At 58.2% G+C, this 25815-nt stretch overlaps 1 protein-coding gene across 1 annotated transcript in view; it reads left to right on the top strand.

The window, feature by feature from the left end:
• TMEM132C (transmembrane protein 132C) overlaps positions 1-25815 on the top strand; it is a 102083-nt gene that overhangs the window by 52786 nt on the left and 23482 nt on the right. The window contains exon 4 of the mRNA XM_040986862.1: positions 13196-13342. Within this exon, the coding sequence (XP_040842796.1) occupies positions 13196-13342 (147 nt within the window). The remainder of the gene's footprint in view (positions 1-13195; positions 13343-25815) is intronic.

Consider the following 25815-nt stretch of genomic DNA (forward strand, 5'->3'; position numbering starts at 1 on the left):
ATCGAAGCTGTGACAAATGGGGAGCGCAGGTGGGCGCTGGGCAGGAGTTGTGAGATTTCCTTGGCTCTCCCTGCCAACTTCAGTAGTCGTCATTTTGCAGCAGGTTGCCTCCTGACTTACGTCCTTGTCTGGCCACAAACTGGAGGCCAGGCCACGCTCCCCTCCCCTCTGGTCCTCGTCTGGGCTGCAGGTCAGGATCGTCTTGATTTGGTTTCCCGGAACAGCAGCAGCCAATGTTTCTGCGTGTTTACCACGTGCTACCGTATCCGGCCATTTCAGTCCCTCTTCAGTATCAAGAGGAGCGAGCCTGAAGCGTCTCAGTCAAGCAGACACAGCGAGTGAAGGCCAGTGCTAGCCACAAGGCCTGGCATGCTGGGGCTGTCTCCTGCCGTGCAGCGTATCACCCCCAACACAACAGCCATGCAGTTGGCACCTTGTTGCTTGTGTTGGTAGAGGCAGGGTTCCAGCTCCAGTCACTCATACTGATGCACAGGGGCTGCTGCTGGAGCTGACTGGAGCTGGCTGGAGCTGGCTGGAGCTGACTGGAGCTGGCTGGAGTTGGCTGGAGCTGACTGGAGCTGGCTGGAGTTGGCTGGAGCTGGCTGGAGCTGGCTGGAGCTGGCTGGAGCTGGCTGGAGCTGACTGGAGCTGACTGGAGCTGGCTGGAGTTGGCTGGAGCTGGCTGGAGCTGGCTGGAGTTGGCTGGAGCTGGCTGGAGCTGGTGTGAAGCTGGCTGGAGTTCCTGTGGGAAGCTCCTAGCCCCAGAGCTAGGGCCTGAAAGGAGCAAACGAGATGTTGAGTGCCTCTCTTGGCCTTGCCCTGCACAGCACACACCATGCTTGTTGGCCGAGAGTCCTGGCTCCGAGAAATGGATGTCTGTTCTAACCACAAGCACAGGGATGCAAAGCCACATCCCTAGAAGAGGTGCAGCGGGAGTCACTCGGTTGGCACAAGTCCCTTGTCCATTGGCTGGGGCTGCCATAACCCATGCTGCGGGCTGGCCCAGATGATGGTCTCACGTCCTCCCTGCCTGAGGGCTAGAGCCTGAGATGGGGCAGAGGCAGGGCTGGTGTCTGGGGCTGGAGCCTGAGATGGGTCACACCCGTGTCTGGGGCTGGAGCCTGAGATGGGGCAGAGGCAGGGCCCGTGTCTGGGGTGGCCTCCCCCAGGGGCTATGATGACTGCGTTCCTGCTGCGTCTTTGTGGGGCCCTTGCTCCTACTGTGTGTGCTGAGAGTGTAGTCCCTGGAGTGTCTTCCCTCCTGAGGACGCCGTCCCTACCCCTCTGCTCATTGCGTTGCCACCTGCTCCCTACAAACCACATTCCGTGCGGAATCAGACATCCCTGTGGGCCAGCAGCCCACGTGGCAGAAAGAAAGAGAGGAGGCCGTGGGTGTGGGTGCCTCCTTCACCACCTGCCGCCTGGGTAAGGAAGGGGCAGCCCCCAGTTGCGTTAGGGCCCTTGTGTCCTCCCTGACCTTAGAGAAGGCTCGGGGGATGCCAGCCAGGGAAAACGGTGCACAAGAGCAGAAGCCTCCTGGCACTTGGAAAGCACACACAGGGCTTGCTCACATGGAGAGTGGTGCCTCACAGACCTGGGAGACTCACACTCAGCACAACCAGCCACAGGAGTTGGGGGCTCCCACGCTCCCCCGTACCACCTCCCAGCCTCCTGCTTAGATCCGCGTCGTGGGGCATCCCCGTGCCCAGCCTGCCTTTGGCTAAGGAGAGTGCCTTCACAGGTGGCTTCATTTTTCTCATATGTCCCCGGAGGATGCGGGTCCAGGTATCGCTGAGCAGCAGGTTGTGCAGGAATCAGAGCCTGTCTGACCGGTGCCTGCTGCCTCGTCTCCCAGCTGTGTCGAGAGCCAGCCTACGTGGCCTGGTGCATGCCTGACACCTAGGGGCCCTCAGTGGTGCTCAGCCCCAGGCAGGGACACAGCCTGCAGTGTCCTCAGGGACTGAACGAGCACCTGTGTTCTTCCTGCCCCTGTGGTGTGCAGCTGCACCTGCGTGGCCAGCAGGAAGGGTCCAGGCACTGATGGCGTTGCAAATGACCCCAGACTCTGCAGGTTGCAGGCTGGCTTTGCAGGAGGGAGGATTTGCTGTTGTTTTGTGAGGAAACGGCTGCAAGGCCTGCTTCACTGCCACACTGGCCAGCGTCTTGGTGTCTCCTGCGGGGGCCGTCCTGACGTCCGTTCTCCCTGCCTGCTGTCAGCACGCTGGCTCATTGTCTAGAAGGCTCTTTGCCCATTTCTGGCATTGCCAGCCTGCGTTGGCAGCTCATGGCAGTTGATCCGGTTTCTGTGACTTCTGTCTGTGGACAGCAGCCTGATGAGCCTCAGCTTCGGTTAGGTTGCCAGCAGTGGAGAATGGGCCAGAATGATCTCACTGTCTGCAGTCCACCCTGATCGGCATCGAAGGGGAGTGGCCAGCTCACATGTGCTGAGATGGGGAGAGCCGTGGCCGGGCGTCCCTCTCTGGCCCAGCAGCTGGCGCAGGAGGCCTTGCCCTGAGCCCTTTTGTGACTCCTTCGCACCTGGGAGACTGCCCGTGACCCTGAGCTGTGTCCCTGGGCCATCATGTGTCCACTGTGCCCCACTGGAAGACTCCCTCTGCCCGAGAAGGTCGTGGGTGGCTGCACGCACTGGCAGAGTGGGTGTGCAGGGCTGGCCCTGGCCCCTGAGTTTGGACTCAGGGCTTTTTGTGGTTTGCAGTTGGATGAGGGCAAGGAGAGTGCTGGGATCTGGCCAGGCCGGAGCCCTGCCTGCAGGAAGCCCCCCCAGCAGCTGCTGTGAGGACCTGGGCGAGTGCCTTCCCAAAGGCACGCTCTCGTGGCCCTAGCCTGCTGAGCTCACGGTGGGGAATGAGACGTTAACTGCCGCAGAGCTGGGGCAGAGCGCTCGCACGCGGATGCCCCCTGCACTCAGGGGGCTTCCCCACCCACCATTCCCTTGGCAGCAGACTCGCTGAGAGCCATCACGGGATAGCTGTGACAAAGCTGGACACAGAGTCAGCCATCCGAGGGAAGGAGAGTGTGGGGCAGAGAGGGGCCACAGCCAGCTCTCCGGCCACTCCCCATGTACCCATGGGCCTTTTGTAGCTTAGTGGCACCCGATCAGGCCTGGGGGTCTGCATTCTTCGCGGGTAGATGCTGGGGTGTGGGTGGCCACCCACAGGGCTAGCCTCAGCCCACAGCCCCTCAGAAGGTCGAGCTGACCCTGACTGACCTAGGGTCCCCATCATAAGTCACGGCATTGGTGGGGCACAGGGTCCTGCTCCACACGACCCTGCGGCTGGCTGGCTGGCCCTGGCTCTGGGCAGACAAAGGCGCGGCATTCCGCAGGCTTGGAGACTGTCTCCCAGGAGCCTGTGGGTCAGGGCATCTGACCCTGGACACACTGGCTGCGTGCTTTTGTTTCTCCCCAGGCCACCTGGTGCAGGGCTCCTCTTTCTCACACTCTTATACGGGGTTGCTGGGTAGAATTTGGGGTCTGCCCCAAAGCCGCTAGAGCCCCCACAACCTCCAGACCACTGGATTCTTTTTAATACAGGCCATTGTCTTTTAAATCAGAAAGAACAGCTCCAAGAAATCCGACTATGCCAAGGAGACAAAGAGAAGTCTTCTCCACCCAGCTCCCTGCCCGTGCCCGTTCGTCTCATGGCCTCCTGCAGCACCTGCCAGCTGCGAGCCCCTGCATTAGTGCCCTGCGTCTCCTTGATTTTTCTTTCTGGCAGTATTTTCTCTTTCCTCCTTCCTTGCCTCACCCTGACGCCCTGTCTGGTTCCTTTCCCATGGACAAGGCCTGCACTGTCTTCCAGGTCCATGCATCCTGTTGGCTGGGTCTCCCCAGGGCCACGCAGCACTCCACCAGGTGGTGCTCCCGGGATGTGGCCAGCCTGTGCTTGGTCTCTTGGGTGTTTCCTCAATGCAAGCTGGTGAAAGCAGGCTGGGAGAGCACGCCGCGCGGCACGGAGCAGCGGAGCGCCGGCCTGCACATCATGCAGCTGCGCAGGGTGCAGCCTGCGGTCACCTGCACGGGTGCACCAGTGCCGCATGCGAGAGCAGACACCGTGTCGGGGTGGGTGGGCCTTGCAGGGTTTCCCTGCACAGAGTCTGAGAGGGTCTCTCCCTGAAGGCCTGGTGGGCTTTGCTGAGGCTCGGAATGATGTGTGCCTCCTGTTCTGAAAAGTCAGAAATCGAGACACAAACGTGTGAGTGGCCAGGTGGGTGGGTGACAGCAGGTGTCACAGAATGCCCGTGGCAAACCTGTGGGTGCTCACTGGATAGTTTTCTGTTTGTATCAGACATTGGTGCCATAAGTTTAAAGGCTGCGGGCTTTGGCTCTGATGTTGCAGAGGCCACTGGGTTTGCCGAGCTTTCCCACAGCGGCCACGTCTGCCTTGAGCGAAGACAACTTCATGCAGACAGTTGGAGCCAGGACAGAGTTGTATTCCTGGTGGAACTTGCTCAGCAAAGCCTCATGCAAGGCCAGGAGGAATGGCCCTGACAGACAGCAGGAGAGCAGGCGGCTGCCGAGGAGCCCGTCCCCAAGCTGGGACTAGAGTCATGAGCCAGGGACTTCCACAGTACATCGCATGGGAAGTTCCAGCAAGGAACATTGAAATTCAGGTGCCGCAACTCCTGCTGCTCCGGGGAAAGCTTAGACAGGCTCGAGGCTTTTCTCTGTTATTGGAATCGACGTTTAATGTGGCACAAACAAATGTGCACTGAAGGAGCGAGGCCAGCCCTGCTCTTTCTGGGCGCTTGGAGGATCAAGCTTCTATTTTCTGGGCCACTGATTTATTTTTGCAGAAAATGAAATAATGTGCTGACAATTAATGAGATCGAAATGGAAAGTGGCTGGCATGTACTCCAGGAGCGTCGCGTGTTGGTGCGGGCTTGTTTTACGATTAAGGTACGAATCTCGCCAGCAGAGGCTTATACTGGGTGGAGGTGCCATGCAGCACCTGCCACCCCACCGTGTGGAGGCTTGGGGTCTCCACTCTTATGAACAACAGCTGCCTGAGTTTAGATGGATCCCTTGGAGCTCAGACTGGGCCTGATTCTGTGGTTGTCATCCTCAGCCCACAGTCCCGCGATTCAAGGATTTACAGAAAAGCCAGTATGAGATTTTAAATGCGCAAGCTTTACCTGGAGTTAGCTTCTGCCAGTTTTGGGAAATAGTACCTGCCGAAGTCGTGTTGCTTTAGTTCTCAAAGCTTCAATCTAAGTGACTACGTCACCCCCTTGATTGATGTGTGTACTTGTGTGGGTGTTTGTGCATGTGTGTGGGGTGTGTACATGTGTGTATGCATGTGTTTATGAGTATGGGTGTGTGTGTGATACAGTGGACCTCATCTCTCACCTGTGCACCTGCTGTCTACCTGTGACTGTGGCACACTGCAGGTCTCTTCATTCAGCCTTTGCATGTCCTAAGTCCTCGGTCACCCACCTTACGTACTTTGCCTGCTGTGTAATGGGGGAAGCCAAACTCCGAGTGCTGAAGTGAAGAGACCCTCTCCCATCTTCATTCCATCCATTCCCCCTGCGTTGCTGGTGCTGTCTCGGTGAACATGACACTGTATCAAGCTGGGAGACGAAGCTGAATACGTTAGCTTTGGGTTCCTGTACGGCATCTCCGTCTGGGGCATACTCTGGCCTTTTTCTCAAGCACTGGCCAGCTGGACATGGCTTCAGAGGACGGGCTCGGGAGACCTGCACTAGGATGCGGGCATAGATTAGTGCAGTCTGCTCCGGTCCAGGATGATGGAGGAGCCAAGGAGTGCTCCACCACTGAGTGGACGAGGAGGTGTGAGAGTGCTGTACTCCCTGGCATGACCGGTGCCAGGCTCACCAATACTGGGAAGGGCTTCAATGTTCTACCTTCCCCTCCTCCATCCTGGCCTGCTTACCTTCCCCTGAAGGACCCAGTGTGGCTGCTGTATCCCTGTGCATCCCATCGTCATGAGAGCTGGGCCTCGGGGAGCAGATCTCCTCCGTCCAGGGGTCAAAAGGCCCTGCAGACCATGGGCCCCCTTGACTGTTGGGTCTCTTTCTGGGGCATTGCTGAAGCAAGCACTGTGAGTCTGTGTTCTTGTAGCATGGATCACCACACCCACACTAACATCCTGAGCCTCTAGCCGTGTTCTGTGGATTACACACTGCAGCAGAGGCAGCTCTGCGCTTGGTGTGGGTTCAGGGCTGTCTGGGTCAGGCGTGGCAGATGGCCGGCTGGCCTTGTTCACTGAGAGGCTGCCCTGTTCATGAGACACAACACACAGTGCCTGCGGCCTTGTGGAGCCAGCACTCTGCTGTTTTCTTTAGATTGCCACTTCCACGTGGAATTTCAGAATCGTGACATTTGGAGCAAATATCTGTATGAACGGCTTCTCTTCCAGGATCATTTGCATAATTTCGCAGGTGCAGATCCCTGCAGAAACTGTGGCCCAGGCCTCTGTCTCATTGTCCCACCCCGCAGCTGAATGGGCTGGGCCTGGTCAGAGCTGAGCTGCCTGCGCCATGGTGACAGCTTTCTGCACCAAAAGGGGGACACCTTGGTGTGACACATGGCCGCACCTTGGGGAGCCACTCTACACTGCACACCAGCTCAGCACGTGGGCTGCGTGATCCCCGTGGCTGTTTTCAGCCCCGTGTAGCATCTTGTCATAACAATTAGCAATGCACACAGCACACAGGGGCAGCTGCACCTCACTCCAGCTTTGCCTGCGGAGGCCCACAGGGACTCAGCAAGCCGTGCACTTCTACTTTAATAAGCACAAGTGGTGTCTGGAGCTGCTCATGGCTGAGCCAGACTGGTCCCAGCCTCCTCCGAGGAGCCTTTCCTCGCTACCAGGCCCCTGCCCAGCAGACACGGTGCTCCGCCTTTGCGCCCCTCGAGCCTCCCATACGCCCGCTTCCCCTAGGACTGGTTTGCAGTTTTGTTTTCTCTTTGCCTTTGGGTTTGCAGGATTTGGGTTGTGGTGCTCAGGCCGCCGTCTCCAGGGTTGGGAAAATGTGGGGGTTGCTTGATTCTCATCTCAGGAGCAGAGAAGGCAACACAACTCCTGAAGTTTTAGAGTTTGTTTTTGTTTGTTTGTTTTTTCATTTTATTTGAAAGGCAGAGAGACAGATGGATAAATAGTGGGCTCCCATCCTCCGGTCCACTCCTCAGATGGCCACTATAGCCACAGGATGAAGGCAGGAGCTGAAAATTCAGCTCAGGTCTCCATGTGCACTGCAGGGACCGCACACATGGGCCGTCACAGCTCAGAGCTCCATGTGCACTGCAGGGACCACACACGTGGGCCGTCACAGCTCAGAGCTCCAAGAGAACAGTAATGAATGGGGAAGAGGGTTACCACACAGGCATTTCAGAGGCATCACAGGAAGGGCAATGCAAGCATAAATTCATTTTGCTAAAAACAATTCTTCAGTCTATGCAGTTTATTCTCAGTTCACATTTCCCAAGAACTTTCAGAAGACTCCTGCCAGGTGGGTGAGCTGTGACATTGGAGAGGGTACGGATGGCACTGGGGGGAGTTAGTCACACTGGCTGTGCCATAGCCTCGCTGCCTGCTCAGTGTCAGCCACAGGAGTCGGCCCCTCTGCCCACGCAGCCTGCTGGTCCTAGCCCTGCATCATGGGAGCATGCAGGCTGTGGTTTGTGGCCTCGGAGGCGATCTCTTTAATTTTTACCAAGAATATAATTCCACCCTAGAAAGCAAACTCCAGGGTAGAATCCATCACGCAGAAGCCACAGTCATTTGCGAGTTGGAGAGAACCAATCTACTCAGTCTCGTCTCACAGTCAGAAACCCCTGGTGAGGCCTTTGGCAGCAGCGTCCTTCAGAGCCAGCTTTGGCATGAGTAGTTCTATGTTGTCAGTATGTTCTCCTAAAGAAACAACAGAATCGCCTTTGGTACCGTGAGGGCTCTCTGTGAACACAGAATCTTGGGCTGGAGATGCCACTGCTCACCCAGAGCTGAGGTCTTGCCCTGGCCCACCCCTCCCCGGGTCCCCTCTCCAGTGTTTGTGCTCTACAGCACGGTGTCTGACTTGCAAGGAGCCCTCAGGACAGCTGGTGACCGGGTCCCCTCTCCAGTGTTTGTGCTCTACAGCACTGTGACTGACTTGCAAGGAGCCCTCAAGACAGCTGATGACGTGGGTCACTGACCAGGAGGGGCAGCTGCAGGTGCTCTTTGCTAGAACATCGAAGGATGAACCATGAGTGGCCTCACTTCAGTCCCTCTTGCCAATGCTGCCTTCCCGTTCCCCTCCTGGTGAGGGTGGTCTTGGGGGCCAGGAAATGTAAATTGGGAGTCTTGTAGTGGGTTTCAGGAGCCATGTGCTTGAAGAAGTCCTTAACCACCTTCCATTACCCCAAACATCCATGCATCCATCTACCCATCCTTCCATCCATCCAACCTTCCATCCATCATCTGTCCATCCATCCATCCATACAACCTTCCTTCCATCCATCCTTCCATCCATCATCCATCCTTCCATCCATCCTTCCATCCATCCATCCAGCAGCCTGTCTGTCCATCCATCCATCCATCCATCATCCATCCTTCCATCCATCCTTCCATCCATCCATCCATCCAACCTTCCTTCCATCCATCCTTCCATCCATCATCCATCCATCCTTCCATCCATCCTTCCATCCATCCTTCCATCCATCCATCCAACCTTCCATCCATCCATCCATCCAACCTTCCATCCATCCATCCTTTCATCCATCCATACAACCTTCCTTCCATCCATCCTTTCATCCATCATCCATCCATCCATCCATCATCTGTCCATCCATCCACCCACCCATCCATCCAACAGCCTGTCTGTCCATCCATCCATCTCTCTGTGTCACATATTTTCGTCTTGCTTTGAAATTTCAGAAGGATGAGATCGTTGGAGTTCTGTCAACTCTTCTGAGACTTTGGGTAAACATACAGGAACCCATGAAGACATGGGCCCAACCTCCCCCACCTCATTACATCATGTTCTTTGACATGGATGTCCGTTTCCTAAGCTGCTCTTGAACTGACTTTTCAAAGCCCATAGCAGCACTGAACAATAGCATCAGTGCTCAGATGTGCTCTACAGATGAAACCCAGTAGGTGGCCTAACTGTTGAGCATATCTTCTCAGGGACGTGTAGTGTCTTACTCCAAGAACACCAAGCCCTCTGCCTCATTTACTAACTGTAGTGACATAACCTCCCTGGGATAAGGGGAGATTCCCCCTGTGGCTGAGCTGTCAGCCTTGGGATCCACAGATCCTCTGAGGAAATCCCAGCAGCTCCTGGGTGGCCCAAGGTGCAAAGGGTGTGGGAGGCATGTCACCAAGGGCAGCCTCATACCAGGGACCCCTAGAAGCTCGTGTCCTGGAAGAGTTAGCAATCTAGAAGGCGGGCTTGCTTCCTCAGCCTCCACGGGCTGTCCACTGGGCAGCAACCTGACCACTCCCAGGAGCAGAGTGACCCTACATTGCAAGCATTGAGACCAAGGGTTCAGGTAAGGTTATGTGATGGTTGAAGGGTGATGCCAGCTATGGGGGCCACGGAGGGAAGGGCAGTCCAGGGGAATGGTAAGAACAGAGCCCGGAGGTGGGAGGACAGAGGGTGTGGGTGGCAGAAGGGAGTCAGAGAGGAAGGACCAGGACAGGAGGCGGAAAAATGGACAGAGCAGGATGTGCCCAGCATGTGGCAGGGGCCACGCCTCCTCTGGGCTCCCTTCCGGTCTGTGTGGTGTCATAACTCAGGAAGGAGCTGGGAGATTGTGCCAGGACAGGGCAGTGCTCCTGAACCACACCTAACGTGGCAGGAATGAGAGAAGGGATGAAGCGTGGGGCCTCCCCAACCCAGAGCCCGGTGGGGGTGTCCTGCTGCTTACTGGTCATTACCTCGTACTTTCACTTCCCTGTGGGCAAGCAAGTGCTATGGAAGACACAGGCCCTGCGGGGCACGTTAGTAGGTCAGCCTCATCAAATATTGATGGACCAGCTGCCCGGAAGCCCTCTTCTTCCTGCTGCAGCCCCATGGGGCCTGGATGTGCAGCAGCACTCGGGGAGGCCGCAAACTCGTGAAGGTGCTTATAGAGCTGTTGCACATGGACGGGTGGGCTCTGGTGGCCAGTTTGGTTTTATTATTAATAGCTTCCTTTGCGCTAGTGGCTCATGACCAGAGCAGTCAGCCTGTCAGGTTGGCTCTGTGTGTGTGTGTGTGTGTGTGTGTGTGTGTGTTCATTGGCACTAGCCACCCCTCTTGATTTCCCTCCCAACACAGGAAAGTACCGCCCGTGTCTCCATATACTCAAGCCAGCCTTGCTGCTTGGCTGCAGTCCTTTCCCTGTTGGACAGTGTAAACAAGTTGCTCTTACTTGGAGCCAGATGCCAAATGTCAGCCGCGGCGACTGCCCCCGCTCTTCATGAACCCCTCTCTCCACCATTCTGTTTCACTTGTTCACACAGTAGGATGATGATGGAACCTACTCACTGCAGGTGTCAGGAGGTCTGGAGAGAATGACACACGGGAAGCCCTTGGCAGGGAGCCTGACTGGCATCGGCTGTGCGGACAGGAGCTGTTGTCTGCTATTGCCTTTCCTGGACATTCACACAGCATGGCACAACCCTGAGTCTAGGCTCCTTCCTTGCCTGGTGGGGTACATCTTTTGGAACATTCCACTCTGCCCCCCAAAGCAGGCTGTCAGTCTTCCTGACACGAAGGAACGCTGTCTTCCCCGTCTCTGTGGCAAGGACCAGGAGCTGGCCTCCTGTTTGCTCATTCTCCCACAGGCAAATGAACATTGTGCCAGGGCACACTCCAACATACTGAGATCACAGAAGTGCTTGGCCTGGGTGGGATGGCAGCATTGGCCTCAGGGTAGCCAGTGCCAGAGCATGCCAGGGGTATGTTGAAGTGCTGCCCATGAGTCAAGTGGGTCTGCCTTGTAGACCTGTGCTGCTCTGTGCCCTTGGCATTGGTGCAGGCTTTCGCAAACACTTGGGGCCAGAGCCCTGGAAGGTGGACGCTGTCTTGTTGCTTGTGGGATGCTCAGCAGCACCCCAGCCTCTTCCCACCAAATGCCAAAATGACTTCTGGCCCAGACTACCAAAAACTGTGTCTAGACATGGCCAGACACCCCAGGCCTGGGAGCACCTGCCCAGACAACAGAACGGGGACCCCTGCAGGTGCCCTCCATCGGAGCCCTTTGTGTGCAGATCTGACGGACAGATGTCCTGGCTCGGGAGAAGCTCCATGAAGCGGCTGCTACTCTGTGGGACTTCATTTCAGGGCTGAAAGTTCACCGTGCTTTTGATTATTTCCAGAGTCGTGCCTCTGCTCTCAGCCATTGCAAAGGAGCGTCCAGGCAGGCACGTGCTGCCCACTGGGCATTCATCTCATGAATAGTTTAGACCGAGATATTGGAGCACATGTTGATGCCATCTGGATGCAGCACGCCACGGTGCAACGGCAAACACTGAACACGCTCTGGCCTGGCTGCTCCCCGCCCCGACCATGTCCTCAGATCTAACAGTGAACACAGGGCAAGTGCAGAGTGGACTCAAAGGGAGAAAGACAAAGTCAGACCCAGCCTGTGGCTCTTCCGTAGGACAAATGGCTGTGCATCTCAGACGGGCATCAGTTGTCGTGACTGGGAGGGTCTTGTGAACAGAATAACACAGACAGGAGAGAGCCTTTGGTGTGTACACAGCTTGGCCGGACCCTGCTGTTCCCCACTACATACAGGACTTTCTTTGAGGTAACGAGACATTGTTCTCATAGGAAATCGTTGTTTGTTGGGTGTGGGCGCTATGAAATGGTTGCGCGTTAGAAGTTCTCCCGCTTGCCTCACTCGGACACTTGGCCAGACTCCACTGGACCCGGAGGAGAAGTGGCTCTAGAGCGAGCGTTGTGGTTTGCAGAGGTCAGCCCCAAGGGCACAGGTCAGCCCTGAGAGCAGAGGTCAAGAAGCCACTGCTGGGGTGGGCTGGCAGGTCACAGGGCTGCTGGCCGGAGACGGGAGTGGAACCCAGCTGGGGACCAGGCAGTGTGACCCCAGGAACGGGCACTTCCAGCACTGTCCCCTGCAGGCCTTGTCACTGGCTCTTCCCTCCTACGACTGGAGAAATCCTACACAAAGCTGCGTTGAGGACAGGTCTGTGGGTTTGACCTTATGTGAGATGGGCCTTGCTCCTGCTGAAGACCCCTGAACACATCCGTGTCTGTTCCGCCAGCGAGCCCATCTCAGTGTGCAATTGTTGCCAAAAGCTGTTTGTAAAATAGCTTCTTGAAAGTAACAAAGGGGGTGGTATTTTACTTAAATACTGTTAAAGGAGTGATATTACTGGGTGTGTGTAGGGAACCCGATAGCCTGGCTGCACCTGGGGAATCCAGGGGGGACCCTTACCCCAAGTCTGGTCCCCAAGAGCACCCGGTCAGCCTGGAGGGCCGTTATGACCACGGTGACCTGGGGAAACTGTGGTAGCAAGGACGGCAGCTGTACTGCCTCCATGGGCATAGCACCTGGTCCCGGGGCGGGGCTGCATTCTTGGGGGGCCCCCTGCTGTCACTCCGCGAGCCTTCAGCAGTGGGAGGAGTGTGGCAGGACATATGCCAGAGAGCCTCACTCGGTGGAAGGACCGTTGGGCACATGACTCATGTACGGGGACACCCCTGCTCACGCTGTTAGTGGCCGGAGTGCCGTCCACGCAGCACGCTCACAGCCTCATGCCGTCCACGCAGCACGCTCACAGCCTCATGCCGTCCACACAGCACGCTCAGGCCTGGCACCCTTCTCCACTTGCTGCCCAGCTCTTGGTGGGGAGGCAGGCTGTGATGTCAAGCACGCATTTCAATCCCCCTCAGAACTGGACATTGAGTTCTGTGGGTCCCTCGTCTGCGGGAGGTCTCCTTGGGGTCTGCTCGGCACCAGCTGGCACACTTAGAAACCTGTGTCACTGACACAAAAAACATGGGAGAATATTCAGCTGGGCTGACACCCCCTTGGGGAGCCCCACGGGGTTAGCGCACCCCTGAGCGACCCCACGGGGTTAGCGCACCCCTGAGCGACCCCACGGGGGCTGGCGCACCCCTGAGCGACCCCGCCGGGGCTGGCGCACCCCTGAGCGACCCCGCCGGGGCTGGCGCACCCTCCGAAGGCCTAGTCTGACCCGTGGCTCTTCTCATCCCACAGAGCCAAGGTGAAGAAGGGAGTGAACATCCTGAGTGCCCAGAGCAGCGAGCCCCAGCACTGGGATGTCAAGCAGGAGGTGGGCAACGGCGGCAAGCACACCTCCACCACTGTGACGTGCCAGCGCCTGGCTCAGGCTGCACGCAACAGGTAAGCGACACTGCCTGCACCTGCCCATCTCTTCCCCGTCGGCCTCGCTGCGACGGCTCTCAGAGCCAAGACACCACCCTGCACCCCATCCCGGAGGTCGGGGGCTCGCCACTGAGCCACAGCAGGGCAGGGACCCGGGGCTGGGCTTCGGGGCTGCTCAGGGCCATCTGTGTGGCCCACTGAGAGCCTGTGTGCTGCCTGGGCTGGGGGCTCTGCCCTCCATAGACGAGCTGAAGCTGCCTGCTTGCGAAGGCTTGCTTGTGAGCAGGGGTCTGGGAGAGCAGGTGCAGACTCAGCACAGGAGCTGGAAGGCCTGAGCAGGTGGGGGCAGCACTGTCCTAGATGTGCTGTGCTGAGATTCTGGTTAGGACAGCAGTGCACACTCAACTTGGGCTATTTGGAAAAACAGTTATTGAGAAAAATACCCTGAATCCCATAGCACCCAAGGAAGCTTTGTGCCAGCCTACCCACTCACCTCCTGCCAGTGTGGGGGCACGTTTCCCTGGCACCGATGAGCTCCGGTGGCAGCCATTGCGTGGCAGTGCCGTCACGGCTGCTGGGGGCATCTCTGCGGCGTCCTGATGCTCCACCACATGACTTTGTGCGGAGTAGACAGCCGTGCACTCGTGTGATGTTTGCGTGCCTTGCCCGGCACAGGGAGATGAACTGCCTCCCCAGCAGCTCCTGCCTAGGCGACTTCTCCAAGTCGGGGCTCTTGACGCACGCTGGCAGCGTGTTTCCTGAGGGCCCCTCCGGGGGGGGAGGTGTGGACATGTGTGCTGGGCATGTTCCAAACTTGCGGCAAAGGAACCCTGACGCTTTCCTGGCAGAAACTCGCCGTCCTCGGGCCCTGCTTTCCTGTAGAACCAGAATGTCACCTGGCTAGTAAGAGATTTGGGAAGCAGTTTCTAGGCCGTGCAGCACCAGGCATTGTGGACAGGCAGGTATTTGCTTCAGATGGCATTCCAGTGGGCAAGAGCCGCACAGCTTTGCCCAGGCCTGAAGTCTGCCTGTCGTAGGGCGAGGCACAAGGAGCCTTCATCACTGTTTGCCGTACTCAGTCGCCACACGGTGGGAGCTTGTAGGGAGCAGAAGGCCCAGCTTCCCCAGCTGGGAAACCTGAGCATCTCCATGGCCTGCGTGGAAGACCCCTGCTGCCGTCGTGGCCTGAGCAGCGTCAGCGGGAGCGTCCGAGCGCTGTGATGGTGTTTGCTGATCTGCTGCGTGAGTGCACGGCGAGCCCTGGGGGCTCCAGTTAGCAGGCGGGGTGGGCCCAAGCTTGTGGGCTCCTAGCCCCTTAGAGAAGGTGTCAGTAAGGAAATGCGTGCGTCGAGGAATGTTCGTCTGCGTTCTGTAAGTGCTGTGGGGGCTATGGGGCTCCACAACACAGGGCGGTACAGGCTAGGGCTCAGCCACCGGGCGGAGGAGCCTTTTCCTGCTGTGTTGAGGGGTACAGGGGGACCGCAGGCCTCGATGCCTGTGGCTGCAGAGCCAGGGAAGGCCAGACTCTTGCTGTTGTTCTCAGGACCCACCAGGGCAGCCCTCGCTGGCGTGATCATCATGCCCCTGCAAAGGAACGCCCAGGGCTGGGAGGGGAGAGCCGGGAAGTTCTCCTTTCCCTAGAACTGGTGAGAAGCCACTGAAGGGTGTTAGCTGGGGTGCTGGCGCGATCTCACTGGCAGGGGCGCAGGAGGCAGACTGGGGCTGTCTGGGAGGAGCCGTGGGGGCCACAGGCAGTGGGTGGGCTGCTGGGGTGGGCCCACGCACGGTCGGGGGCTGTCACTTTGTTGGATTTTCTGAATTGTTTGTTTGAAAAGCAGAGGGATCTTCCATCCCCGGGAGTCTGCAGTAGTGGAGCTGGGCGAGACCGAAGCGGGAGCCGGGAGCTCACTGCACATCTCCCGAGGGGGTGGCAGGGGCCGGGCACCAACTCCCGTGTGCGTGGCAGCGCCTGGGCACTTGAGCCAGTCCCTGCTGTCCCCCTGGCACAGGTGGGTGAGGAAGCTGGATTTGGGAGCAGAGGCGGGACTTGAACCCAGGACTGCCTGGGCCACTGTGTCAAATGAACACCCCCATGGAGCTACATCCTACCTGCCATGCTGCCTTCCTCAAGCCCTGGGCCTCATCTCCCTTTTCCTCTGTCACCTCCATTCCCGTGTTGCTTGGCACCAAAAGTTCTGAAGTGGCACCTAAACCCTCCATGTGGGCCGCGTGGTTGAGGGTTTGTTGTTGTTCAGAAGAAAGCATTGCAACGCCTGCGTGGAAGCCAAAGCCGTGGCAAGGGGCAGCCCTTCACCTGCAGGGATTACCGTAACAGCCTTCGACTGCTGCCCAAGGTCTCCCGCTCGGCTCAGCTCCAGGCTGGCAGGTGCCCCGCAAGCCTCCCTCCCCTGGCTAACCTGAGAACTCTTCCCAAGTCCTGCGTCACATTAATTCTTCATAAGTGGCCCTTATTATTCTGGGCTTGTTCCCTCTCAAATGCAGTGTTTTTCTCACCAGCGCCGTGTAAACTAGGCCAGCTAAACGGCAAAGACACCTCATCCATCACGCCTTTAATTTTCCACCTTGGGAAGAAGCAGCGAAGCTTGAGCTAAGGATAAAAGCAAGTCACTTCCATTCCTCACTGACTCTCTGTGCCGCGGACACCCCATTCCTCACTCAGCACGCCACTGCCCAGAAACACAGGATCGGGAGGGCCAGGTCAGAGATGGCAAGCCCGGCATTAGGGGTGGGCCTCACTTGCCCTTTCGCGCCTCTGTTTGAGTCCCTGTGGCCACACCCTTCTGCAGAGGCACCTGGGACCACCTCCTTCCAGCTCGTTGCTCTGGCACCCCAAAAGTTGCTATGGTCAATACACCGCCTGGTGGCTCACCAGCACCCTGGACTTGCACAAGTATGGCTGGACCCAAGGAACCCGCCTCGTCCTTTGCAACCCAGGACTCAAAGTCAGGCATGTCACCATCTGCTGAGCGGAACACACACGGCCACAACCCAGCTGCAAGGCACTGGGCGTGTCATCTTCCGGCCTCCTTGGTCACCCCTGGCGGAGGAGCCTGATGGAAGACAGGGCCAGCTAGAAGCCTCTGCCAGTGGAAATGTGGACGTGTTCCGTCTGAATGTCACTGCTGGGAAGGTGAGGGCTCGGCAGAGGCCGGATGGTCAGTCTCTGTACGTGGGTACTGCAGTCAGCAGGGCACCCAGACGCACTTGAATACTTAACGCGACTCTCGCCTCAAGCCACCATTTCTGTTTGCTCCTGAGGTTGGGGATACCGTCCCCAGGTTTGCTGTCTGCTGGCCAGGGCGTATCCTTCTGACATGCCCAATCCTGGAAAAACTTAGAATTCTCACCTGTAAAATGAGGGTATTGTCAGATTTTGTAGGGATGATAAGTGATTTCAAATGTGGAAGAGCGAGCTTGTGGTGGAGTAAATGCTGACTCCTGACAAAGCGGGAGGTCCTGGTGACTGGCAGCTCCCGCAGCAGCATCCCCTGCTCGCTTCTGGGCCATGAACTCCACGTGGGAGATACGGGCGGGCTCTTCCTCTGTAAGGCTCTTCTGTCTCATTCAAGGCTGGGGTCTTGCTGTGTCCACCTCAGCCACAGGGTCGTGGATGGGCGTGAGGAAGCCCTGTGAGGGCACCTGGGCATGGCTGGGCGTGAGCACAGCTGTCAGAGGGACACCTGGTGTGGCTGGGCGTGAGCACAGCTGTCAGAGGGACACCTGGTGTGGCTGGGCGTGAGGAAGCCCTGTGAGGGCACCTGGGTGTGAGCACAGCTGTCAGAGGGACACCTGGGCGTGGCTGGGCGTGTCCATCCACAGGCTCAGTAACTTGGAACTGTTGGTCAAGCCTGAACTCGATGCTGCAGCCCCTGCCGTCTGTGCCGCAGGAGGGGAGGTCAGTTGTACGTGAGCAGCGTGAGGAAGCCCTGCACCCCACTGCCCGCAGACCCCCTGGGCTCTTCTTAGCTCTAACTGACACTGAGGAAGTGAGGCCCACACAGATGGACAGCAGGCCTTTCTCCCCACAGCCTGCTGCCTCCGCGTGGCAGGGCCAGGCCCCCAGCCTGCTGTCCCTGTTGCTCCAGGGTCATCCATCCTTCCTGGGGGCCCAGGAGGCGGGCAGCTGGCGGATAGCCTGTGGCAGAGCCAGCTGCAGCACCTGTGGCCGTGGAGTCTTCCACTCAGCTTCACGTGTTCCCAGCTCAGGCGCTGACATGGGCCGTGCATACACGCTTCATTCTCTCGTGCAACAAACGACACACCTCCCACCCGGTGCCCACTCCCGCCACGACGCTTCCCTGTGGAGCCTGGGCCTCCCTGTGCATTCTGGCTCGGCATGAGGGCTGTGGGACCAGAACCCTGGTGCTGGGACGGGGTCTATTCAAACAGCAGCGCAGTCAAAACTCACATGTGAGAAACGGTAATCAATAGTGATAATCAAACTCCTGTGAAATGTCATGTCCGATCACGGGAGAGCTGCAAGTTTACCCCGGCTTCCTGGGGAGGTAATGCGACCTGAAGAAATGGGGGGACAGAGCTCGTTTGGCCACTGACAGTTTATTTCCAGGGTTTTATACATTTCATGAAACAGTAGTTCAAACATAACTCAGAATTAGGTCGTGCCTAAGAACAGAGAGGACAAAGAAGCTAACAAGACAACTTAGAGCTGTTGAAGCAGGGAAGATGGAGTGCTGTCCGTCCCTGGTTGACTGGACAGGTGTCTGCTGTCTGCAAGGAGGGCAGGACTCACTGGGACAGGGCACACTGTGGGGGCAGGCCTTCCCCCACCTTCCTGGAGCCGCTTCTCAGCAGGGTCCCACGGGCCTCCACTGTCCCAGCTCTCCTACAGGCTGTGTTCAGACAGAGGCACAGACAGGCCCTGAAGTCCACTTGTGAGGGTATGGGAGTGCTGGCTCTCCCCAGGGCACGTGTGTGTGTGTGTGTGTGTGTGTGTGTGTGTGTGTGTGTGACTGGCTTCCCCCCAGGGGACCTGTGAGCGTGTGTGTGTGTGTGTGTATGTGTGCGTGCCCGCGTGTGGCTGGCTTTCCCTGCTGTAGGAGAGCCAGTGCATGCCCTCAGTGTTTCTGTCGGTGCGGCTGTTTGGCCGGCCTCTGTCCCTCGGTGTCACAGGCCCCTCTCCCGGTGCCCAGAGCCTCACTCCCTGAGCTCTCAACACCATCTTACTGCCTCCTTTCCCGTGGATCCAGGAAAAGCAGGTACGCCCTTCTGAGGTCCTGAGGCTGTGGCCACAACTCAGCTGGCAATGGCCGAGAGCAGGAGACACCTCTCCCGTGTGGGTGGCTCTTCCTTGGCAATGCCTGCTTGGAGCCAGCCACTGCTGTGGACCCCCAAGGAGGCCAGGGTGTCCCCACACCCTGGGCACGTTACCCCCTGGGGCTCCAGCCTGCCCCTTTCGTTGCCTGGAATGCCCTCCTCACTTGCAGCGAGCCAGGTGCCGGCCTCCCAGCCTCACGGCCCTGGGTGGAGACCCTGCCCGGAGCCTCCGTGACATGGCCCAGGGGCGCTGTTGTTACTTAGCTTGGATTGTATATTAAGGTCAACTGCCCTTTCCTCCAGCTTAAATAAATGTCTCAACAGGAAATGTTATGTCACGACTAAATATGAAAACCCAGCCTCGTTCTCCATAAATAGATAGCAGCCATAGAAGTAAAGGCAATTAAGTTCTTGGCCCGGGGCCCGCTCGCTTCGTGCCCACAGAGCAGAGCGATCCTGAAAGCTCCCCCTCTGCTGAGTGCCCGCGAGAGCTTTCATCGGAATCCTCTTTTGTGTGCAGAGGACGCACTGGAAGTTAAAATATAGGTCACGCCTTGAAGCCAGGAAAATAGCGGGCCCGCCTCCCTGCCTCCAAACCTGAACGGGCCCACGTGCAGTCGCCTGGGAGCCCTGCCGTCTGCATGCCCAGGTGTGGGGTATGACTGTCAGATGGCATCTCGCCACCAGCCGCTCACGGCCTGGGTCACAAGGGCATGGCCACGAGAGGTCACGGCCACGTCCCCGCCCAGGCCACCCACGCCTCCTCCCACGTCGCCGGAGCCCAGGCCACCCACGCCTCCTCCCACGTCGCCGGAGCCCTGGCCACCCACGCCTCCTCCCACGTTGCCGGAGCCCTGGCCCCCAGCACAGTCAGCCACAGGACAGGTGCCCAGTGAAGCCCGCAGCCCTCTTCCCTGTCTCTGAAGTGACGAGTTCTCGTCACAGCCACCAGAGGGCCCAGGCTCCTTGATCATGACCTTCTGCCCCAGTTTGTAGCTTGCAGAGTTTGCTGTCAGGAGTTTGTGCCACCAGAAGGTACGGCCCTCTGCCCGCTCCTCACTCAGCTGCAGGTGGCTTCAGAGCTGGCAACTCTACCGCTTTTTCCACCTTCTTTGTTTGATGCCACATTCACACGGGACTCCCCGACGCAGACTGACCGAGTGATGCCAACTCACACAAGGGGCCAAGTTAGGAGGCAATGGCACGGGCACCTCTTCACAAACCCAGGGACCCGAACCCGTGGGCAGCTGAGGGCTCTGTGGCGCTGCGCAGAGCTGTGGGTGGAGCAGGCCAAGCCAGTGCAAACTCTGGCCAGCAGGGCAGACGTGAGGCAACCACGGGTCTCAGACCACAGCCACACATGGCCTTGCTGGGGACACACCCATGTAATCGGAGGGAGGCTGAGGGCGTTTGCCACCACGGAATAACCAAGGAGCAGGAAAGGCACCTCAAGGGAGAGGAACTGATTATGTATTTATTTATTTAAATGCCAGGGTTACAGAGAGAGGGAGAGACAAGAAAGGGAGATAGATCTTTCATCCACTGGATCACACACCAATGACTGCACCTGGCCGAAGCAGGAACTGCAAGATTCTGCCAGGGTGCCCAAAGAGATACAAGGCCCCAGCACCTTTGCCGCTCTGCTGCTTTTGCAGGCTATTAACAGAGAGCCGCCAGGATGAGGACTGGCAGCTGCGCGGGATGCTGGCACCACGGACAGTGGCCTTACCTGTTGTGCCATGAAGCCAGCTCTACATGTGGTTTTTCATTTCCAGCTCAGGCGTGCAGCTGAGCTGTGCCTAGGAGAATCTGGATGCTGTCCCGACCCGTTTCTCCCCGCCCCCGTGCTCACAGCTGCAGTAATCCCCTAACACAGTGAATGAGAAAGTCCCTCGGAAGCCTGAGCACATCCTGGCTCAGTGCGGAACATTCCGGAGAGTCATCCTTGTCAGGTGTGATGTCATCTGAGGCCAGGACCAGCGTCACTCCTCCATGACGGCCTCGCGAAGTCCCACGTGTGCTGCGGCTGGCTGCTGGCTCTCCCGCCCTCGACGCACTCCTGCATAGCTGTTTGCAGCGGGGAGTCGGTTGCGTCCACATGTGCTGAGGGATCTGGGGGTTCGGGTATTGTAGGGGGGCATGCAGCCCCAGCCTGTGCCTTCAGCTGACATTCTGTAAGGGGCAGGGGGATGGGGCATGCTGTGCTACGTGGTATCCACCGTGGGCCTCATACACGTGGCTAACCTACTGTGAGCTCAGCAGGGCAAGGACCAGTGACCATGCTTCTCCAGTGCGTGGCTCCGGGCTGGGGACAGCATGACCCTCTGCCTGGGGTCTGCCCCAGCATTGCCTGTGCCACAGCCTTGTGGGAACAGCCATCCCCCGGGGCCAGCCCAGTGCCGGGGACAAGGCTTGCCCTTGGGGCCCTGGGGACTCACACGCAGGGGAACAAACGGGCTATGTCTGTGCCTATCCTGTAAGATGCCTCTGAGCCGACTGGTGTGGTCACTGTGCCAGATGACCCGACGTGGGCAGTGGATGTTGCCACCGAGGCTAATATAGCACCTTCTCTCTGACAACCATTTGATGAAGTCGATTCTTAAAATGCCTGATATCTGTGGCCCAGTGACTCCTTGAAGGAAGGCATCTTGCAGGGCGGGTGCACCAACACACACAGACGTCCGTCATGCTGCTGTGGCGGCAGGCTGGAGGCCACTGGTCAGATAAATCCTGCCTGCTCCATTCACTAGAACATTACCGTGATATTTGAAACTAACTGGAGCTGTGTTGGCCGATCTGGAAAGTTCTTTAATATTGCAAAGTGGAGCTTAGACAGATCTGGGCTGCTATTATTTGGGGCTTAAAAAAGGAAGGTTTTGAGCAACATGAGTGAACGTTGAGGCCTGATGCCACATCAGGGAGGCAGAGGATCCACTCACAGCAGGTGTATAGAGGAAACACATCCCAGGACAGGAAACAGAGTTGGGCTGCCAGGCCAGGGGAGGCACAGGGGAGCCGTGGGCACAGGGGGACACATCCCAGGACGGGAAACAGAGCAGGGCTGCCAGTCCAGGGGAGGCACTGGGGAGCCATGGGCACAGGGGGACACAGCCCAGGACAGGAAACAGCGGGTTGCCAGGCCAGGGGAGGCACAGGGGAGCCATGGGCACAGGGGGACACAGCCCAGGACAGGAAACAGCGGGTTGCCAGGCCAGGGGAGGCACTGGGGAGCCATGGGCACAGGGGGACAGAATTTCAGTTTCAAGAGGTAGGCATGGCTCTGGAGATGTTGTGTGGGGCAGTGGATAGAAGACACTGTGAAAGGTGACTCAACCAGCTCTGCTGGGTATGTTCATGGGGCATGCTTTGCCACCGTCCGAGAGAAGGGAATGATGGGATGTGTTTGTGGATGCACAGTCCGTCGTGGGAGAGCATGCACCTGTGGCAGGGGGGAAACGCAATCCCCGCCCCCCTCGTCTCCCCTCGGTTTCCTGCAGTATTTCACCTTCCTGTGACTGTGAGCCAGTGCTACATTTTAAAATATCCTTCTTCATGTCGGACATGTTGAATAATCTCGCAGCCAAGTGTGCTCTTGCAATGTCCTTAATAAATGTCCAGTGCATGCTTCTGTGTAGTATAGTGTATCTATTTATACTAATACATTGTGCTTCTAGAAATGCATCAGGTATATTTCACAGATGTATTTAGCAACCTGTGACCTACTTTGCTCGGAGCCGGCTCTGTTTTGGGTAAAGCGATTAGCAGCTGCGGGGGCAGGCTTTGGGCTTGTATTTTTCCACTATTACATAAGCAAACTGAGCCGCTTCCACGTGAGGCTTCCCTGATGATGTGGGCTTTGCTTCTGTGTCTCGTGGTTCTCTTCCCTTCTGTGTGTGGCAAGAGGCCACAAGAGGCCCAGCTGCAGAAGGAGATGCCTCGTTCCCGCCCACAGAGCGGGCACAGCACGCATGTCTCTGCTTGCCTGCGCTGTCCTCATGTCCAGGGCCGTCCCCAACCTGCCCTGGGTGTTGCTGGCCCCAGAAGCCTCTTGCAGAGTCTCCTGCTCCCCATTTGGGGTATAGAGGTGTAGGAAGTGGAAAAAATGGAGCTGACACCCCAAGTGTGAGTTCTGGCTCTTCAGCTGTCTCCACAGAGGAGGATGGGGCCTGGGGGGATTCCTCCTGTGGCCACCAGCCACCAGCATCCACAGAGGTGCGTCCCTGTGGCAGGCATGGGCGTGGGCCTCGGCCACGGCGGTCAGCAGTGGCTTACAGGAAGGCATGTCCCTGTGGCAGACATGGGTGTGGGTCTCGGCCACGGCAGTCAGTGGTGGCCTATAGGAAGGCGTGTCCCTGTGGCAGACATGGGTGTGGGCCTCGACCATGGCGGTCAGTGGTGGCCTACAGGAAGGCGTGTCCCTGTGGCAGACATGGGTGTGGGCCTTGGCCACGGCGGTCAGTGGTGGCCTATAGGAAGGCGTGTCCCTGTGGCAGACATGGGTGTGGGCCTTGGCCACGGCGGTCAGTGGTGGCCTATAGGAAGGCGTGTCCCTGTGGCAGACATGGGTGTGGGCCTTGGCCACGGCGGTCAGTGGTGGCCTATAGGAAGGCGCGTCCCTGGGGCAGGCATGGGTGTGGGCCTCGGCCACGGCGGTCAGTGGTGGCCTACAGGAAGGCGCGTCCCCAAGTGTCTGTACCTGGGCTACTCTGACTAAGTTTCACAAGCCTGAGTGGGGGGTGGGAGGGGATGGTCCATGGCAGTGGCTCCAGACCTACCTGGTCCTTGGGGGGTTGGCTCTTTGGGACCCCGTCGTTGGGGATGGACTTTCCTGTGAGTGACAGATGACTGAATCTGAGGGCAGACTCAACAGTGTCAACCGTCACAGCTCAGGGAAAGAGGTGAGTTCCAGCTGAGGGCAGCGTCCTGCAGTGAGCTGTGTGGAGAAGCTGTGGAGGCTGGGTTCTTCTCCCAGCCCTCGTGAGAGGCTCCTGGCTGACCCCAGGGCAGGTGGATCCCTGGCAAGTCAGACGCCAGTCACGTAGGGGTGTGTGACAAAGTGCCAGCAGATGGCGTGTCTTCCTGCTTGCGAGTGCGTCCGAGCTGAGCGACCACTACGATGGAATCACTGACCTGCAGCAGCACCTGCAACGCCGTCCAGGCCTACAAGGAGCATTTGATGTTCAGGATGGCGAGTGCTTCTGGGTGGTTCTAGCCGTTACTGCTGTCTCTGCTGCCTGTGCCATGGCATTGCAAGCAAGAGGACCACTGACGTGCCTTCCTGGGAGGAGAGACCCCCAGAGCAGGCTGTTGTCCGGATCGAGTCGCACTCAGTAGGAAGCTGCTTCCCTGCGTCTGTGAAGATGTCCCGTGGAGTGGCATGGCTGGGCTGGACACAGGACAGTCCTGGCCGTGTCCTGAGATGCGTGCCTGCCTGGTTGCCATTGGTGCTCTCCCACACGACGTGGGACGCAGGGCGGGGTTCAGTGTCGTGTCCGGTCAGGACAGCCCGGTTGTGGGCAGGCACACTGCGTTTCTCTGCTCCTCGGCAGGGCTTCTGCAGTGTGGCCATCTGAGCACGGAGCGTGTGTCCAAGGCTGGTGCACCCAGGAGCATGGTCTCCAGTCACATTGCCGCAGTTCTGACCTCTGGGGTTGCTGGCCGTCTTCCTGCCTGCCTCATTGACCCCAGCGAGCTCACTGGCAGTGTCCCAAGAAGCTGCAGCCTGTGTCCACTCTGACAGGCTAGAGGGCCGAGAGGTTCTCGCTGGCCCTTGCATGCTTCCGGTCACCGTCGTCCCCTGGCACACAGCCACCTCGGAGTGGCCCTTCAGCTCCTCACCTCGCTCGTTCTTGTGAACGTGTCCCTGTCAGTCACCTTAGGTGCCAGACCCCAGCCTGGCAGCGTGGAGGCCGTGCCTGTGTGGCAGGAAGTGGCAGGAGAGCCGTTGCGGCAGCCCTGGAACACCGGTGGCTCGGGGATTGCGACGATTTTTCAACAGGATGATGTTTTTCCATTTGCAGTGTGACTACAGCATTGTTCTGCTCCCCACGGCCTTCAGCCCAGGTCTCCTCCTAAATGGAGTTTACTCTGGATGGAATTGCAGCCATAACTGATTTCTCAGAGGATATGGCTCATCTCAGCGTCTTCATTCCGTGCCAGCAGGTGCCAAGACACCCACAAATGGCTTTGTCTAAATTGGGGGTCCCCCTGGACAGCATCTGCTAAATAGTTAGGACTTCAGGGCTCAGCATCTGAAAAATGCCCAGGCTCCCTGTCTTGGCTGCAGGGCCCCGCTGTGGGAGAAGGAAAGTGGGGCACACAGGATCCCCTGCAGCCTGGAGTACGATGGTATTAGCTACATGCGTTGTCTGTGCACGGCCCTTCTCCCCAGAGCTCTCCCCGGACTGGCCATGCCGGACGGGGGACAGCATAGTGTCTGCCTCGCTCACAAACAAGAGGCCTGAGTGACCTGCAGGGCGTGGCGGGGTGCAGGGACCTCCTGAGGTGGCTTCTTAGCACAGGGCTGGAATGGGAGTGGAAGTCCAGAGGGCACAGCTCAGAGCTGAGCGTTCCTGCTTGCTCTGTCCAAGCCTCCCCAAGGCTGCAGAGGTGCCCAGGCAGTGGCCAGGTCAGGTGGATCCGCACTCGGGCATGTCCAGTGTGAGGTACGGGAGGCCCTGGGCTCACAGGGAAACAGTGCAGCCTTCAGCATAAGCTGGCCATGTTTGGCTGGAGGGCAGCCTGGGGGCAGCCGTGAGGACTGGAAGGAAGAAGTCGGATCTTTCTCACTGTCTCCCCCAGGGATGCCTCAGGACATGTCCATCGTGCTGTGGCTCTGCTCCCACTCGGGCCTGACTGGAGCCAGCTCGGCCCAGTCACCTCGCTCCAGGGTCATCGCCCCCACACTCGGTCCCTTGGCCCCAGGCTCAGCATCTTCTTGTTGATGGACTCCGAGCTCCTGCCCTTTCTGGAATTCACTCCCCTTTGCAGACCTGCCAGCCCTGGGCTATTCCCTGACCATTGGGCAGTGTGGGCAGCTTCCAGAAAACAGGACCGCGCCAAGGTGCCAGCGGGTGAGGCTGCTCACAGCCTCGGAGTCCTGGGCGAAAACAGGAGACCTCTGCAGGAGAGAGCTGACTTGCTCCTGCTGCCTCTGGTACAGGGATGCGACCTCTTCATGGAAACTGTTCCTCTCA

The sequence above is a fragment of the Ochotona curzoniae genome, unplaced genomic scaffold (genome assembly GCF_017591425.1).
Source record: "Ochotona curzoniae isolate NIBS_2020 unplaced genomic scaffold, NIBS_Ocur_1.0 contig_46, whole genome shotgun sequence".
Classification (NCBI taxonomy): domain Eukaryota; kingdom Metazoa; phylum Chordata; class Mammalia; order Lagomorpha; family Ochotonidae; genus Ochotona; species Ochotona curzoniae.